Below are 16,595 nucleotides of genomic sequence, written 5' to 3' on the forward strand. Positions count from 1 at the left end.
TTATGGATTGATAGCGCGATTACAACCGTTCCGCTGGTAACTAAAACCTGCAGCAGCACCTTGCAGTTGCATGCGACAATAGGTGGTGGTGGTGACATCACAAACGTAACCTTCACAATCGGAATGTTCATTTCATGTCGGAGGAATCCGATGAGCTACGAAGCTCGTCCAGGAGACGCGCAGCGCGACGGAGCCGTGACACGCAGCTTGATCACGAGTACACGGCACGCTGACGCAGCGTACCGACACGGCCCCCGCTGACCAGAGGTCGCAAACGGGTTTTGATTCCTTACCCGTACCCGGCCGCACCAAGGTCGCAAACGGGTACCCGTACCCGTACCCGGCCGTACCCGTACCCTACCCGTACCCGGGCCGGGTACGGGTAGGGTACGGGTATCGGGTACCTAATTGCGACCTCTGGGATGAAGCCATGTTGCAGGCGCGGGTGGGTTGATTCTAGGAACTTGAATTGTGAGAAGAGACAAGACGTTGGGAAATGAGTGACATACAGTTACTTACCAGTGACTCACGGCATACCCGTACCCGGCCGCACCAGGGTCGCAAAACGGGTACCCGTACCCGTACCCAGCTGGGTACGGGTAGCCGGGTATCGGGTAGGGTACGAGTATCGGGTACCCGGTTGCGACCTCTGCCGCTGACGCAGCGTACCGACACACCAAATGGCACGGCACACGGACAGACTGATGGGCGCACAGCCTACTGGGTATGCAGCGCGACAGGACTCCCCGCTGGCAAGCAGCCGTCATAGATTTTTGGGTCAAGTGCTGTTAGCGAGCACCTATGAAGACCGGCCTGGTGCACGAGTGGGTGGGTGGCCAGCACCACTCCCGGCCGCCTTTGTCTCCCTAGTGGCGATGTTTACTACACACCGCATCAGGTAGTTATTTGAGGCTGAGTCGACCCAGTGGAGGCCGAGGACCGGTTCACATAATCGTCAGCGGTGTTGGCTGTGAGCGGCAATCGCCGGGTTTGTAGCGCAGCGTAGCGCTAACCGCTGCACCGCCGCTCTTCATGCCAAGACTAACACACTCATACAAGGAACACGCACGCACGCGCACACACGAAGACACAAGCACACACGAACACACCACCACACACGAACACACATGAAGACACAAGCACACATGCACACACGCGCACACCCCATGCACACACGAACACACAAGCACACACACGCACACACGAACACACGCGCACACACGCGCACACGCGCACACACACACACACGCACGCACACGCACACACACGAACACACACGCACACACGCGCACACACGCGCACACATGAACACACGCACACACGAACACCAGCACACACGCACACACGAACACCAGCACACACACACACGCGCGCGCGCGCGCGCAGCAGCAGCCTTGCGCTGCCAGCCCGTGGTCCCCGGCGACTCCGCGCCGTGCCACCGCCGCGCGCTAATTTGTCCGCGCGCTAATTTGACGATCGCTGGCGGAGGAGGCAGGAGGGGTGGGGGTGGGGGTGTCGGCTCTGCCGGGAGCCGCTGATCGCCCCCCCTCCCCCCCTCCACCGCGCTCGACGTTCAATTATTTTGTCATTCCCCAACCAGCGAGCCGGCAGAAACGCTGCTGCCGGCGGCAGCGGCCTCGGTTCCGATCTCCCGGCGCGGCGGTCTGAAGCAAGATCCCAGCTGCACCGCCTCGGTCGACGCCATCGGCGCGCAAAGCGGCGGCTGCGGGCGCCGGTTAGCCGCGTCGCCCGGCGCGCGCGGGTTGGTGGGGTCGGGGGGTGAAGTGCGGGCGACTCTTCGCGCGTGGAAGATTAGGCCAAGTACCCTTGAGAAGGGGCCGGGGGGGGGAGGGGCGAGGTGGGGTTTTACGTAACTTCTCCACCCCCCCCCCTCCCCCACCTTCTGCAAGCGGCGGTTCGAGCAAAGCAACTGCGATCTTGACACCCACCGATATTAATAATATTAATAATAAACAACAAGAGAAGGCGTCTCGTAGCGTGACACTGCTGGGGAGAAGTCATAATTTAAAACATCGGTCGCACACCCCACGCCCTCGCAGGCAAGCAGCCACCCGCCCACTCGCCCCCCCCCCTGCTCCCCCCACCCCCCCCCCCCCCAAATCCCTTGCTTCCACACTCCACTAATGAATTCCGCGGGGACCCCCCCGAAGAAACGTGACGGGCGGAAATCTCGAACGCAAAAAACGGTGGAGCCGCATGGAGCGGCCGCTCAACGACTTCGGCCATGACGATGACGACGACGACGACGACAAATGTCCACGTGATGACGAGCCCAGAGCCGTCATTCGTGGCCAGGTCGTGTTTGAAAACGAGCCGCCGTGGCTCACGACGGCCGCACGACCGTCTCCTCCTGGCGCTGGGGGGCGTTTCGCAGGCCATCTCTGCGGCGATCCGCCAACCCTCGCCGCCGCCGCTGCCTCCGACAGCGCTGGATCGTCGCAGGCAGCGGCGCGTGGCCACCGGCAACACCGTCCCCACGTCCGAGCGAGCCTTCTGAGAATCAACGACGCTCTCCGCGCCACCCACCCACCCACTCCGCCCCAACCTCCCCCGGGGCGGACAACTTTGACGAATCGCGAGGACTCCTCGGCCAGGGCCATCGGCCGAGAGGCCCGAGGATTCTTCTTCCGTGCCGTTTGGCGGCAACCCAACCGCGCCGGCGGCCTCGCGAAACAAACCCGTGCCGGCAGCGGCACGTCTGGCCGCGCCCGGCACAGCGCAAACACACCGGGGCGGGTGGGGGGAGGTGGGGGTGGCGGGCGACCGTCGTTCTGAATGATCATTTCTCCCCAGCAGCGTCACGCTTCGAGACGCATTCTCGTCGGATCCTACTGGGCCAAGTATGTCGTCGTTGTTGTTCATTATTAATAGTATTAATATAGGTGGGTGTACAGATAACAGGCAAAGGCGCTGACCCCCCCCCCCCCTCTGCAGTTGCTTTGCTCGAAGGTGGGAGGGGGGGGGGAGAAGCTACAGAGAACCCCACCCTGCCCCTCCCCCCCCGGCCCCTTCTCAAGGCTACTTTGGCCTAATCTTCCACGCGCTGGCCGGCGACGCGGCTAACCGGTGCCCGCCGCCGCTGCTTTGCGCGCCGCTGGCGTTGACCGAGGCGGCGGAGCTGGGATCTTGCTTCAGACCGCCGCGCCGGGAGATCGGAACCGAGGGGGGGGAGGAGGTCACGGCTAACATCGCTGTGGCGCCGCGATAAGTAATCCCGGCTGGTCCTGCGCCGACAAGCACGGTGAAGTATGGTTAAACATATTCTTAGGTTTTTTCGGTAAAGTCACGTAGGCAAAAGATTTATAAAAGTAAAATAAAATAAAAATCACGACGTTTCGGAGGCAACACAAGCCTCCGTTTTCAGGTGGAAACGTCACAGCACGATAGCTGTATCAAGTCTGTGACTTCTTGTCTCGTCTGTTTAAAACTCTAACAGATAGGTGAAATTCCTTATTAATTAGAGTTTTTAACAGATATCGAGACAAGAAGGCTTGTGTTGCCTCCGAAACGTCGTGATTTGTATTTTAATTTTACTTTTATTAATTTAAATTTTTAACCTACGTGACTTTACCGAAAAAACCGAACAACATGAATCATTGCAGTCACGAAAGCTTCAAATCTAGAATTATGGTCAAACAGCCCCCCCCGCCCGCCCCCACGTGACCGACACGGCATGGGCGGGTTTGGATTGCCCTCCTGGCCACCATCCAAGCAGCAGCGAAACGAGGAGGAGACGACGGTTAATTATTTATATGCAGATTTTCTTTCGGGTCCCCGCGATTCTCATCGCCCTGGCACGGCCGCAGCCGTTTCCTTGCACCCTCGCCTCCCACGGACGCCAACGGCGAAGGCTCCGTGAAGCAACAACGAGGGCCAGGGCACCACCCCAAGAATAACAACAAACAATAACGATTGTTGGTGTTGTTGTTGTTGTTGTCAACTTGTAAGGCTACGCCGCCGCCGCCGCCAAGTGCGCGGGATTCGCTCCTCGCTCTCGGAGAGACACACAGAGAGAGAGAGAGGGGGCGATGATGACAACGTCGTTCAGAAATTACACCGAACACTCTCACAGTCTAAACCTCACCACCACGCGAGCATTGATGATGATGACAATGATGATGATGACAATGATAATGGCAATGACGACGACGACGACGATGACAATGATGATGACGACGATGACGACGATGATGATGACAATGACGACGATGATGACGACGATGATGATGACAATGACGACGATGATGACGACGATGATGATGACAATGATAATGACAATGACGATGACGACGACGATGACGACGATTGTCTTGCTATTTCTGGCAACGTTTACCCCAGAATGCACCTGAACCTCACCACCACATTAACATTGATGATGCCGACGATGACGACGATGACGACGACGACGACGACGATGATGACGATGCCGACGATGCCGACGATGCCGACGATGCCGACGATGACGATGACGACGACGGTGATGACGACGATTTTCTTGCCATCGCTGGGCACGTTTGCCCAGCAAAGCTCCGGTGAGAGTCTCAAGGCCACACCGGACGCTTTACACCGACACGGACCGCCGGTGCCAATCTCGGCCAAACGGACACCGCCGGCGACGACAACGCAACGGAGACGGCCACGGTCGATAGTCACCACGTCGGCAAAAAAACGCCGCCGGCGCTCATCGGCGCGCCCACACGCCGCTGACCGCCCCCCCCCCCCCCGCCCGGCTCCCTCCCCGAGACGCTCCGTAACGAGCGCTCGCTTGGCAATCCGTGCGCACGCTCCTCTCTGTAGACGATCGCCACCACCGTGATCACAGCCGCCACCACCACCATCATCATCACCGCCACCGTCGCCACCAACACCACCACCACCACCATAATCACCGCAGCCACCACCACGACACGATATCCCCCCGCCACTAACACCATCACCACCACCACCATCATCAAGACCACCACCACGACGATCGCTCCCCACCACCACCACCATCATCAAGACCACCATCACCGCCACCAGCACCACAATCATCACCACCATCATCATCATCACTATCACCACCACCAGCACCACAATCATCACCACCACCACCACCACCACCATCATCATCACCATCACCACCACCAGCACCACCATCACCACAATCATCACCAACACCATCACCATCATCCCCACCACCGCCACCAACACCATAATCACTACCACACGATCGCCACCACCGTCAAACAACAAGCTCTGCCGTATAGCCTTAACAGACCTCCGATGACCACGGCTGGCCACGCACGGCGCTGAACAAGTCAAACGCACGCACAGACTGTCGGGGCAAGCGCTGTCAAGCGAGCGCCTACGAAGGCCGGCACGGCACACGAGGCGGAGAGAGGAGGCCGCCACCACACCGGGCCGCCTTGGCCTCCCCGGTGCCGACGTTTCCACACCGCGCCGGGCCGCTCATTCGGCGCGAAGTCGACCGCTTCGGGAACGGTCGTCGCCAACGGCCCGGCGGCAAAGCGGGACTCGATCTGGCGTCTCTGCCGGGCAGGCTCGTGAGCGCGGCGCTAACCGCCAGAGGTCGCAACCGGGTACCCGATACCCGTACCCTACCCGATACCCGGCTACCCGTACCCAGCCGGGTACGGGTACCCATTTGCGACCCTGGTGCGGCCGGGTACGGGTACGGGTAAGGAATCAAAACGCGTTTGCGACCTCTGCTAACCACCGCTGGGGCACCGCTCCCCACGCCGACACTCACTTGATGGCGATGGCTTGCGCCTGCTGCAGGAGCTGTGGCGGCAAACTGCGCAGCGACGGCGCGGGCGAGTGTCCCGCCGGCCCGTCGAAGTCACCGGTGCCGCCGCCGGTGCAGCCGCCTGTGCCGGAGCCGCCGCCGGAGCCGCCGGCCGCGGTGTTGCCGCGGGAGCACGGGTGGAGGCCACGGTCGCTGTTGGAGCGCGTGAGGTTTCGCGACGCAGCCGACAGGGTGGCCTGGCTGCAGCGCCGGCGGTTCGTGTACGACGGAGTCTCGGTGAACGGCGCTGCCGGGGAAGATCGGGGTTCGTCGGTTGGAGGCGGTGGTTGGTGGGAGAGGGAGGAGGCGGTGGCAGTGGTGGTGGTGGTGGGGGGGAGCGAGGGGGGAGAGAGAGAGGGGGTGGGAGGTGTGCAAAGAGAGGAGCAGAGAGATTTTTCTTTTTTTAAAACGAGACACAGAGACGCGTGACTCACACGCGCGCACAAAGATAAAGGAACAGATCCCCCGTGTAGCATTAACAGACTGTTGGGGCAAGTGCTGTTAGCGAGCACCTACGAAGGCCGGCACGGCACACGAGGGGGCGGGTGGCCGGCACCACGCCCGGCCGCCTTTGTCTCCCCAGTGGCCATGATTTTACCCACCCCACTGGGTACTCATTTGAGGCTGAGTCGACCTAGGGGAGGCCCAGGACCGGTTCAGATAATCGTCACCGGTGTTGGCCGTGAGCGGGAATCGAACTCGGGCAGCTGGGTTCGTAGCGCAGCGTAGCGCTGACCACTCCACCACCGCACACGCAAACACGCACAGGCAAACACGCACACGCGCGCAGACACAGGCAGGCACACACACACGCACACGTGAGGACGCGTGCTCTCTCCCGCTCGCTCTCTCCTCTCGGCGCTTGAGGTGGGAGGATTTTGATGTGGGCTGCCCACGCACACGCGCGCAGGCACACACACGCGTGCACACACACACGCACACACACGCGTGCGCAGGCAGGCACACACACACGTGCAGGCACACACACGCACACACACGCGCGCGCAGGCACACACACACACACGCGCGTGCAGGCACACACACGCACACACACGTGTGCCGCGCTCGCTTGAATAGAGGGAGCGGTGGCGGTGGGGAGGGGGGCGACGGGAGAGGGGGTGTCGGAGAGCGGGAGGAGGAGTGGGGGGGGGGCAAGCGAGCGTGAGTCACTTGCAAGAGGAGGTAGCAGCAGCAGCAGCACCGCTGTGAAACAGCACCACTGCACACCACGGCAGAAGTTTTTTTTGTTGTTGCAAAATGTTAACTGCCTCGCCTGGTACGCAGGAGGTCGTGGGTTCGATCCCGACCCCCGACGCCTGCTGCTGTATATCTGGAGTTTGAGTCTCACGGTCTCTGCTTTGCGTGGATTTGTCTCCAGGCCCCCCCAACCGCATGTGCAATCAACGTCACGACGCGTTTCAAGAGCCACTTGGCCGCTGCCATGAATTCCACGCGATGACGACAATAATAACTAAAATTCATGAAAGTAAAATAAAAATAAAATAAAAATCACGACGTTCGGGAGGCAACACAAGCTTCCAGGTGGAACCGTCACAGCACAATTGCTGTATCAAGTAAAGAGAAATTCCAACAAAACAGTCCTTGTACGAGGACTGTTTTCTTGGAATGAAGCCATGTTGCAGGCGCGGGTGGATTGATTCTAGGAACTTGAATTGTGAGAAGAGACAAGACGTTGGGAAATGAGTGACAAACGGTTACTCACCAGAGACTCACGGCCTACCCGTACCCGGCCGCACCAGGGTCGCAAACGGGTACCCGTACCCGGCCGGGTACGGGTAGCCGGGTATCGGGTAGGGTACGGGTATCGGGTACCCGGTTGCGACCTCTGGGACACCCCCAGCGAGCAGTCGTCTCCCCCCCCCCCCACTGCCACCTTCCTTGGCGTTGAACTCTGGCGCCCGAGTTTCAAAACCGCCGCTTCTCCGTCTCGCCGTGTGACAGGGGGAAGTGACACGCTGGCCGCCGTCACCGTTCGCATGACGGTGGCCGCCGTTACCGCTTGCGGCGAGGCTGGCTGCGGTTACCATTTGCAGCGAGATTGCGGTTACCATTTGCGGCAGGCTGGCTGCGGTTACCATTTGCAGCGAGGCTGGCTGCGGTTACCATTTGCCGCAAGGCTGCGGTTACCATTTGCGGCAGGCTGGCTGCGGTTACCATTTGCGGCGAGGCTGCGGTTACCATTTGCGGCAGGCTGGCTGCGGTTACCATTTGCAGCGAGGCTGCGGTTACCATTTGCGGCGAGGCTGCGGTTACCATTTGCGGCAGGCTGGCTGCGGTTACCATTTGCGGCGAGGCTGCGGTTACCATTTGCGGCAGGCTGGCTGCGGTTACCATTTGCGGCAGGCTGGCTGCGGTTACCATTTGCGGCGAGGCTGCGGTTACCATTTGCGGCGAGGCTGGCTGCGGTTACCATTTGCGGCAGGCTGGCTGCGGTTACCATTTGCAGCGAGGCTGGCTGCGGTTACCATTTGCGGCGAGGCTGCGGTTACCATTTGCGGCGAGGCTGGCTGCGGTTACCGCTTGCGGCGCGCGCGCACACCGCACCGAAAATAACTAAACGTTGGACGGCAGCTGCGAATTATTTCCTTGGCCGTGATTTTATTTCCCGGCAATTTGCGCAGACGAGCGCCACGACGACGACGACGAGGAGGAGGAGGATGAAGAGGAAGTCGATATTTTAACGGGAGAACATGTTGCGGAGAAACCACGATGTGTTCCGATCGAGGAGAGACCCCCCCCCCTCCCACCTTGCGCGCTGTCTTGGCTGCGGTGGTGCGTCAGAAGCGACCGTCGCCGGATGTTATTTTCCGCGAGGAATACAACCTCATGCTGCAGCCGATTTAATCACGTCAACTTGAAACGCTGGCGCCACCGTTGGCAACGCCGTTGGCACCACCGCTACCGCCACCACTGGCACCAATTGCTACCGCCACCACTAGCACCACCGTTGGCACCACCACTAGCACCGCTCGCAACACCACCGCTGCCACCACCGCCGTTACCACCACCGCTACCAAAACCATTAGCAGCACCGCTACCACCACCACCACTACCAACACCGCTGCCACCACCATTGGCACCACCACTACTACCACCACCGCTGGCAACACCGCCGTTACCACCACCGCTACCACCACCATTGCCAACACCATTGGCAGCACTGCTGCCACCACCACTACCACCACCACTACCACCAACACTACCAACACCATTGGCACCACCATTGGCACCACCGCTACTACCACCTCTGCCACCACCACTACCACCACCACAACCACCACCTTTGCCACCACCATTACCACCACCACCACCGCAACCACCACCTCTGCCACCACCGCCGCCACCAAGCGGGTGTAACTGGTGCCACCGATTCCCCAAGCTCTGTGGTTCTCTATATATCGGGGCGTTATCGGACAATGAATGAGCGATACGCAACGGCCGTGCCAGGGCTGTGCGTACGATCAGCACGAAGGTGGCGTGGGGTGGTGGTGACGGACACGCCTGGCCTGGTATTAATAGGCGCTCGCTAACTCGCAGCTAAATGGGCGGTCTTTGTATTTTTCACTTAAATCTTCGGAGAAAAGGAATTTCAGTTCTGGACTCACTCAACACCTCCGACCAAATAGTCAAGCAGGCGATCTTCCACACGTGGTGTGAAAACAATGACGCAATGAATCTGTCCCATCAGCCACGCGGCCCTCTGGGAGTGCGTAACTTCAGCAGCAATGGTTCCACACGCGGGCAAACGGAAAGCGCTTGACTTCAGTGAAAATTCATGCACGGAGTCACGGGATTAAAATTACAGTCGCGCGGATACGACACGTATAACCGAATTGTTATTTAACAACAACAACAACCGCCATTCGCCACTAAGTGGCGGTGACGTCACCACGACGCTTGTGCCAGGCCACGTGCACCTTATTTTACACAGCCGACAACACAAACGTAGAGATTCTGCGTGAAATATTGATGCAGAGAAAAACACTAACTGTTCCCGTGCGTGCGTGCGTGCGTGCGCGCGTGTGTGTGTGTGCAGGCGTCTATGCGAGTGAGTGCATGTGTGTTTGTGAGTCTATCGATGCGAACAACAGAAACGCGGTCTGGCAGTATGTGCATTGTCTTTGAAGCTGATTGGCCCACGCCGGAGACAGAAGACGGCTTTGTTTAGAGGCCTGGTCTCAAACTGCTTGAGCCCAGAGGCGTCTTCTGGTCGATGGGACCTCCCTTGCCAGTATCAAATGATCAGAACAGCTTTTACCCTTTTCTGGCAATGCAACAGCTGTGTTAAGACGCGTAAAACACCAAACTGAAACCTTCTTGCAAGGAATCGTCGCGCTGCGTTAATCACACATGATACTTGCGGTGAACGTGCAAACAAACAAACACTAAAAACCATGCTCCGGCCGTGCCTGATGCATCGTCTTTGAAACTGATTGGTCCACAGCAGAGACCGCTTTTCTTTAGAGCCTCGTCTCAAACAAATGTCCGCACCGCACCGCCGTTCGGGGCCGAGCTGGACCTGAGAGAGGCTCGACATTTGTTTCGGGTGACCGTGGCCGGGTGACCGTGGCCTGGTGACCGTGGCCTGGTGACCGTGGCCGGGTGACCGTCGCCTGGTGACCGTGGCCGGGTGACCGTGGCCTGGTGACCGTGGCCAGGTGACCGTGGCCAGGTGACCGTGGCCAGGTGACCGTGGCCGGCTGTCGATCGGGGATCGAACTCGCGCGGCGGGGTGAGAGGGAGTCGCGCGCAAACAACGTGCGTAGGCGCCGCTCGAGATCTTTCTATTTTATATTATTTCAGAATCCCCGCGCTGTCTCGGCTTTAGCAGCGTGCGCGCGAGAGAGAGAGGAGGGGGGCGAGCGAGCGAGCGGATTGAGATTTTTTTGTTGTTGCAGCGGCAACGATGTCGACGCTGAGTGCGCGGCAATGATTTCACAGCCAAGGCCACGCGATGCAAAAGCAAAAAAAACGCGCGCACACACGCACACACGCACACACGCACACACTCGCATGCACACACGCACACACTCGCATGCACACACGCACGCGCGCGCACACGCACACACTCGCACGCACGCGCACACGCACACTCGCACACGCACACACGCGCGCACACGCACGCGCGCGCACGCGCACACACTCGCACGCGCGCGCACACGCACACACGCACGCGAAGCGCACACGCACACACGCACGCACGCACACACGCACGCACGCACCCACGCACACACACACGCATGCACACACGCATACACACGCACACACACACACGCACACACGCGGCGACACGCTGGCGCACGAACGCACCGACGCTGCGAACGAGGACAAAAAACGCGTGCACCAAGTCACGGAGAGGCACGGCCAACGCACGCCAACGCACGCCAACGCGCGTGCACACATCCACGCCAACGCGGGCGTGCGCACAGGCGCGTGTACAATCTCGAACCAAACGCGCCGCAAATTTAAAAGCGTCGACGCGCACTTGCGTGCGTGAACGCTCAAAGGCAATGCACACACACACATGTGCACACACACACGCGTACATGCACGAACACACACGTGTACGTGCATGAACACACACACACGTGTACGTGCATGAACACACACACGTGCACGAACACACACACACACACACACGTGTACGTGCACGAACACACACACACGCGTACATGCACGAACACACACGCGTATGTGCACACACACACACACGTGTACATGCATGAACACACACACACGTGTACGTGCACGAACACACACACACGTGTACGTGCACGAACACACACACGTGCACGAACACACACACGTGCACGAACACACACACGTGCATGAACACACACACACACACACGTGCATGAACACACACACACGTGCATGAACACACACACACGTGCACGAACACACACACACGTGCACGAACACACACGCACATGCACAAAACAAACACACACGCGCGTGCGTGCACGAACTCACACACAGGAACATGTCAACGATCGAGCGCGCGGAAGCTGACGCACGTACGCACCCACGTGCGGCGGCTGCTGCTGCTGCACGTGGCTGGCGTGATTCATCGTGATGCACAAAGACAAAGTACCCCCGCGTAGCCTTCGCCAGACCGTCGGGGCAAGTGCTGTTCGCGAGTAGCGGCGCCTACGAAGCCCTGAGGCCGAGTCGACCTCGGGGAGGCCCGGGACCGGCTCGGATGGTCGTCACCGGCGCTGGCGGCCGTGAGCGGGAACGGAACTCGGCTAGCGGGGGGGGGGGGGGGGGGGGGGTTCGCAGCGCGGGGCGCTAACCGCTGCGCCACCGCTCCCCCATAGACGCGCGCACCGCGCGCCGTTCACGTGCAAACCTTGAGCCACGTGCAGGATGGGGGGGGGAGGAAGAAGTGGGAGGAGCAGGAGGGGGGGGGCAGGTGAGAAAAGGTGGGAAGAGGAGGAGTTGGTGGGAAGAAGAGGTGGGAGGAGGAGGAGGAGGTGGGAGGAGGTGGGAGGAGGTGGGAGGAGGAGGAGGTGGGAGGAGGAGGTGGGAGGAGGAGGTGGGAGGAGGAGGGAGGAGGAGGTGGGAAGAGGAGGAGGTGGAGGAGGAGGTGGGAGGAGGAGGAGGAGGTGGGAGGAGGTGGGAGGAGGAGGTGGGAGGAGGAGGTGGGAGGAGGAGGTGGGAGGAGGAGCTGGTGGGAAGAGGAGGAGGTGGGAGGAGGAGGTGGGAGGAGGAGGTGGGAGGAGGAGCTGGTGGGAAGAGGAGGAGGTGGGAGGAGGAGGTGGGAGGAGGAGGTGGGAGGAGGAGGTGGGAGGAGGAGGAGGAGGTGGGAGGAGGTGGAAGAGGAGGAGGTGGGAGGAGGAGGTGGGAGGAGGAGGAGGTGGGAGGAGGAGCTGGTGGGAAGAGGAGGAGGTGGGAGGAGGAGGTGGGAGGAGGAGGAGGTGGGAGGAGGAGGAGGAGGAGGTGGGAAGAGGAGGAGGTGGGAAGAGGAGGAGGTGGGAGGAGGAGCTGGTGGGAAGAGGAGGAGGTGGGAGGAGGAGGAGGTGGGAGGAGGTGGGAGGAGGAGGAGGTGGGAGGAGGAGGTGGGAGGAGGAGGAGGTGGGAGGAGGAGGAGGTGGGAGGAGGAGGTGGGAGGAGGAGGTGGGAGGAGGAGCTGGTGGGAAGAGGAGGAGGTGGGAGGAGGAGGTGGGAGGAGGAGCTGGTGGGAAGAGGAGGAGGTGGGAGGAGGAGGTGGGAGGAGGAGGTGGGAGGAGGAGGTGGGAGGAGGAGGAGGTGGGAGGAGGAGGAGGTGGGAGGAGGAGGTGGGAGGAGGAGGAGGTGGGAGGAGGAGCTGGTGGGAAGAGGAGGAGGTGGGAGGAGGAGGTGGGAGGAGGAGGAGGTGGGAGGAGGAGCTGGTGGGAAGAGGAGGAGGTGGGAGGAGGAGGTGGGAGGAGGAGGAGGTGGGAGGAGGAGGAGGTGGGAAGAGGAGGAGGTGGGAAGAGGAGGAGGTGGGAGGAGGAGCTGGTGGGAAGAGGAGGAGGTGGGAGGAGGAGGAGGTGGGAGGAGGTGGGAGGAGGAGGAGGTGGGAGGAGGAGGTGGGAGGAGGTGGTGGGAGGAGGAGGTGGGAGGAAAAGGTGGGAGGAGGAGGTGGGAGGAGGAGGAGGTGGGAAGAGGAGGAGGTGGGAGGAGGAGGTTGGAGGAGGAGGAGGGAGGAGGAGCTGGTGGGAAGAGGAGGAGGTGGGAGGAGGAGGAGGTGGGAGGAGGTGGGAGGAGGAGGTGGGAGGAGGAGCTGGTGGGAAGAGGAGGAGGTGGGAGGAGGTGGGAGGAGGAGGTTGGAGGAGGAGGAGGGAGGAGGAGCTGGTGGGAAGAGGAGGAGGTGGGAAGAGGAGGAGGTGGGAGGAGGAGGTGGGAGGAGGAGGAGGTGGGAGGAGGAGCTGATGGAAGAGGAGGAGGTGGGAGGAGGAGGAGGTGGGAGGAGGAGGAGGTGGGAGGAGGTGGGAGGAGGAGGTGGGAGGAGTTGGTGGGAGGAGGAGGAGGAGGTGGGAGGAGGAGGTGGGAAGAGGAGGAGGTGGGAGGAGGAGGAGGTGGGAGGAGGAGGTGGGAGGAGGAGGAGGAGGTGGGAAGAGGAGGAGGTGGGAGGAGGAGGAGGTGGGAGGAGGAGGAGGTGGGAGGAGGAGGAGGTGGGAGGAGGAGGAGGTGGGAGGAGGTGGGAGGAGGAGGAGGTGGGAGGAGGAGGAGGTGGGAAGAGGAGGAGGTGGGAGGAGGTGGGAGGAGGAGGTGGGAGGAGGTGGGAAGAGGAGGTGGTGGGAAGAGGAGGAGGTGGGAGGAGGTGGGAGGAGGAGGTGGGAGGAGGAGGAGGTGGGAGGAGGTGGAGGAGGAGGAGGTGGGAGGAGGAGGAGGTGGGAGGAGGTGGGAGGAGGTGGGAGGAGGAGGTGGGAGGAGGAGGAGGTGGGAGGAGGAGGAGGTGGGAGGAGGTGGGAGGAGGAGGAGGTGGGAAGAGGAGGTGGTGGGAGGAGGTGGGAGGAGGAGGAGGTGGGAAGAGGAGGAGGTGGGAGGAGGTGGGAGGAGGAGGAGGTGGGAAGAGGAGGTGGTGGGAAGAGGAGGAGGTGGGAGGAGGTGGGAGGAGGAGGAGGTGGGAGGAAGAGGAGGTGGGAAGAGGAGGTGGTGGGAAGAGGAGGAGGTGGGAGGAGGAGGAGGTGGGAGGAGGAGCTGGTGGGAAGAGGAGGAGGTGGGAGGAGGAGGAGGTGGGAGGAGGAAGAGGTGGGAAGAGGAGGAGGTGGGAGGAGGTGGGAGGAGGAGGAGGTGGGAAGAGGAGGAGGTGGGAGGAGGAGGAGGTGGGAAGAGGAGGTGGTGGGAAGAGGAGGAGGTGGGAGGAGGAGGAGGAGGTGGAAGGAGGAGGAGGTGGGAAGAGGAGGAGGTGGAGGAGGAGGAGGTGGGAGGAGGAGGTGGGAGGAGGAAGAGGTGGGAAGAGGAGGAGGTGGGAGGAGGTGGGAGGAGGAGGAGGTGGGAAGAGGAGGTGGTGGGAAGAGGAGGAGGTGGGAGGAGGTGGGATGAGGAGGAGGTGGGAGGAGGAGGAGGTGGGAGGAGGAAGAGGTGGGAAGAGGAGGAGGTGGGAGGAGGTGGGAGGAGGAGGAGGTGGGAAGAGGAGGTGGTGGCAAGAGGAGGAGGTGGGAGGAGGTGGGAGGAGGAGGAGGTGGGAGGAGGAGGTGGGAAGAGGAGGTGGTGGGAAGAGGAGGAGGTGGGAGGAGGAGGAGGTGGGAGGAGGAGTTGGTGGGAAGAGGAGGAGGTGGGAGGAGGAGGTGGGAGGAGGAGGAGGAGGTGGGAGGAGGAGGAGGTGGGAAGAAGAGGAGGTGGGAGGAGGTGGGAGGAGGAGGTGGGAGGAGGTGGGAAGAGGAGGTGGTGGGAAGAGGAGGAGGTGGGAGGAGGTGGGAGGAGGAGGTGGGAGGAGGAGGAGGAGGTGGGAAGAGGAGGAGGTGGGAAGAGGAGGAGGTGGGAGGAGGTGGGAGGAGGAGGTGGGAGGAGGAGGAGGTGGGAAGAGGAGGTGGTGGGAGGAGGTGGGAGGAGGAGGAGGAGGTGGGAGGAGGAGGAGGTGGGAAGAGGAGGAGGTGGGAGGAGGAGGTGGGAAGAGGAGGTGGTGGGAAGAGGAGGAGGTGGGAGGAGGTGGGAGGAGGAGGAGGTGGGAGGAGGAGGTGGGAAGAGGAGGTGGTGGGAAGAGGAGAAGGTGGGAGGAGGAGGAGGTGGGAGGAGGAGCTGGTGGGAAGAGGAGGAGGTGGGAGGAGGAGGTGGGAGGAGGAGGAGGTGGGAAGAGGAGGAGGTGGGAAGAGGAGGTGGTGGGAAGAGGAGGAGGTGGGAGGAGGTGGGAGGAGGAGGAGGTGGGAGGAGGTGGGAGGAGGTGGAGGAGGAGGTGGGAGGAGGAAGAGGTGGGAGGAGGAGGAGGTGGGAGGAGGAGGAGGTGGGAGGAGGTGGGAATGGAGGAGGTGGGAGGAGGAGGAGGTGGGAGGAGGAGGAGGTGGGAGGAGGAGGTGGGAAGAGGAGGAGGTGGGAGGAGGAGGAGGTGGGAGGAGGAGGAGGTGGGAAGAGGAGGAGGTGGGAGGAGGAGGAGGTGGGAAGAGGAGGTGGTGGGAAGAGGAGGTGGGAGGAGGTGGGAGGAGGAGGAGGTGGGAAGAGGAGGTGGTGGGAAGAGGAGGAGGTGGGAGGAGGTGGGAGGAGGAGGAGGTGGGAGGAGGAGGAGGTGGGAGGAGGTGGAGGTGGGAAGAGGTGGTGGGAGGAGGAGGAGGTGGGAGGAGGAGGTGGGAGGAGGAGGAGGTGGGAGGAGGAGGTGGGAGGAGGAGGAGGTGGGAAGAGGAGGTGGGAGGAGGAGGAGGTGGGAAGAGGAGGAGGTGGGAGGAGGAGGAGTTGGTGGAGTTTGCGGTGTCTCTCTCTCTCCCCGACAGACCTGGTCTTCACCTGAGGACGGCTGCTTGCGTTGTGGCCAAAACGTCGTGCGAATTATTTTATTATGTTTTATTTTATTATTTTATTATTTCCATTCTACGTGACTTTACCGAAAGAACCAAGAAGATGAATCCCTGCAGTCACGAAAGCTTTAAATAGCAATTTAAGTGTATAAAGCGACCTTAAGCAATCGTTCTCACGATGCGCTACTACGCTGTTCCACGCGCCTGCCTGCAATTCCAGAACCGCGGAACGCAGCGGCGAGGGTTTAGCCGGATCGCCGCACAGATGACAACAATTATTTTTGCGAGGAGCAGCCTCTGCCAGTAGAACGCGGGAACGAGCCAGCCAAAGTGCGGAGCGCGATGCCATC

General features: G+C 61.2%; 1 protein-coding gene across 1 annotated transcript in view; it reads right to left on the bottom strand.

Annotated features, from left to right (window-relative positions):
• The window catches only part of LOC144951879 (SH3 and multiple ankyrin repeat domains protein 3-like), a 125,165-nt gene that overhangs the window by 35,649 nt on the left and 72,921 nt on the right, over positions 1–16,595 (bottom strand). Inside the window, exon 11 of the mRNA XM_078882228.1 lies at positions 5,774–6,056. Within this exon, the coding sequence (XP_078738354.1) occupies positions 5,774–6,056 (283 nt within the window). The remainder of the gene's footprint in view (positions 1–5,773; positions 6,057–16,595) is intronic.

The sequence above is a fragment of the Lampetra fluviatilis genome, chromosome 64 (assembly GCF_964198595.1).
Source record: "Lampetra fluviatilis chromosome 64, kcLamFluv1.1, whole genome shotgun sequence".
Lineage (NCBI taxonomy): Eukaryota > Metazoa > Chordata > Hyperoartia > Petromyzontiformes > Petromyzontidae > Lampetra > Lampetra fluviatilis.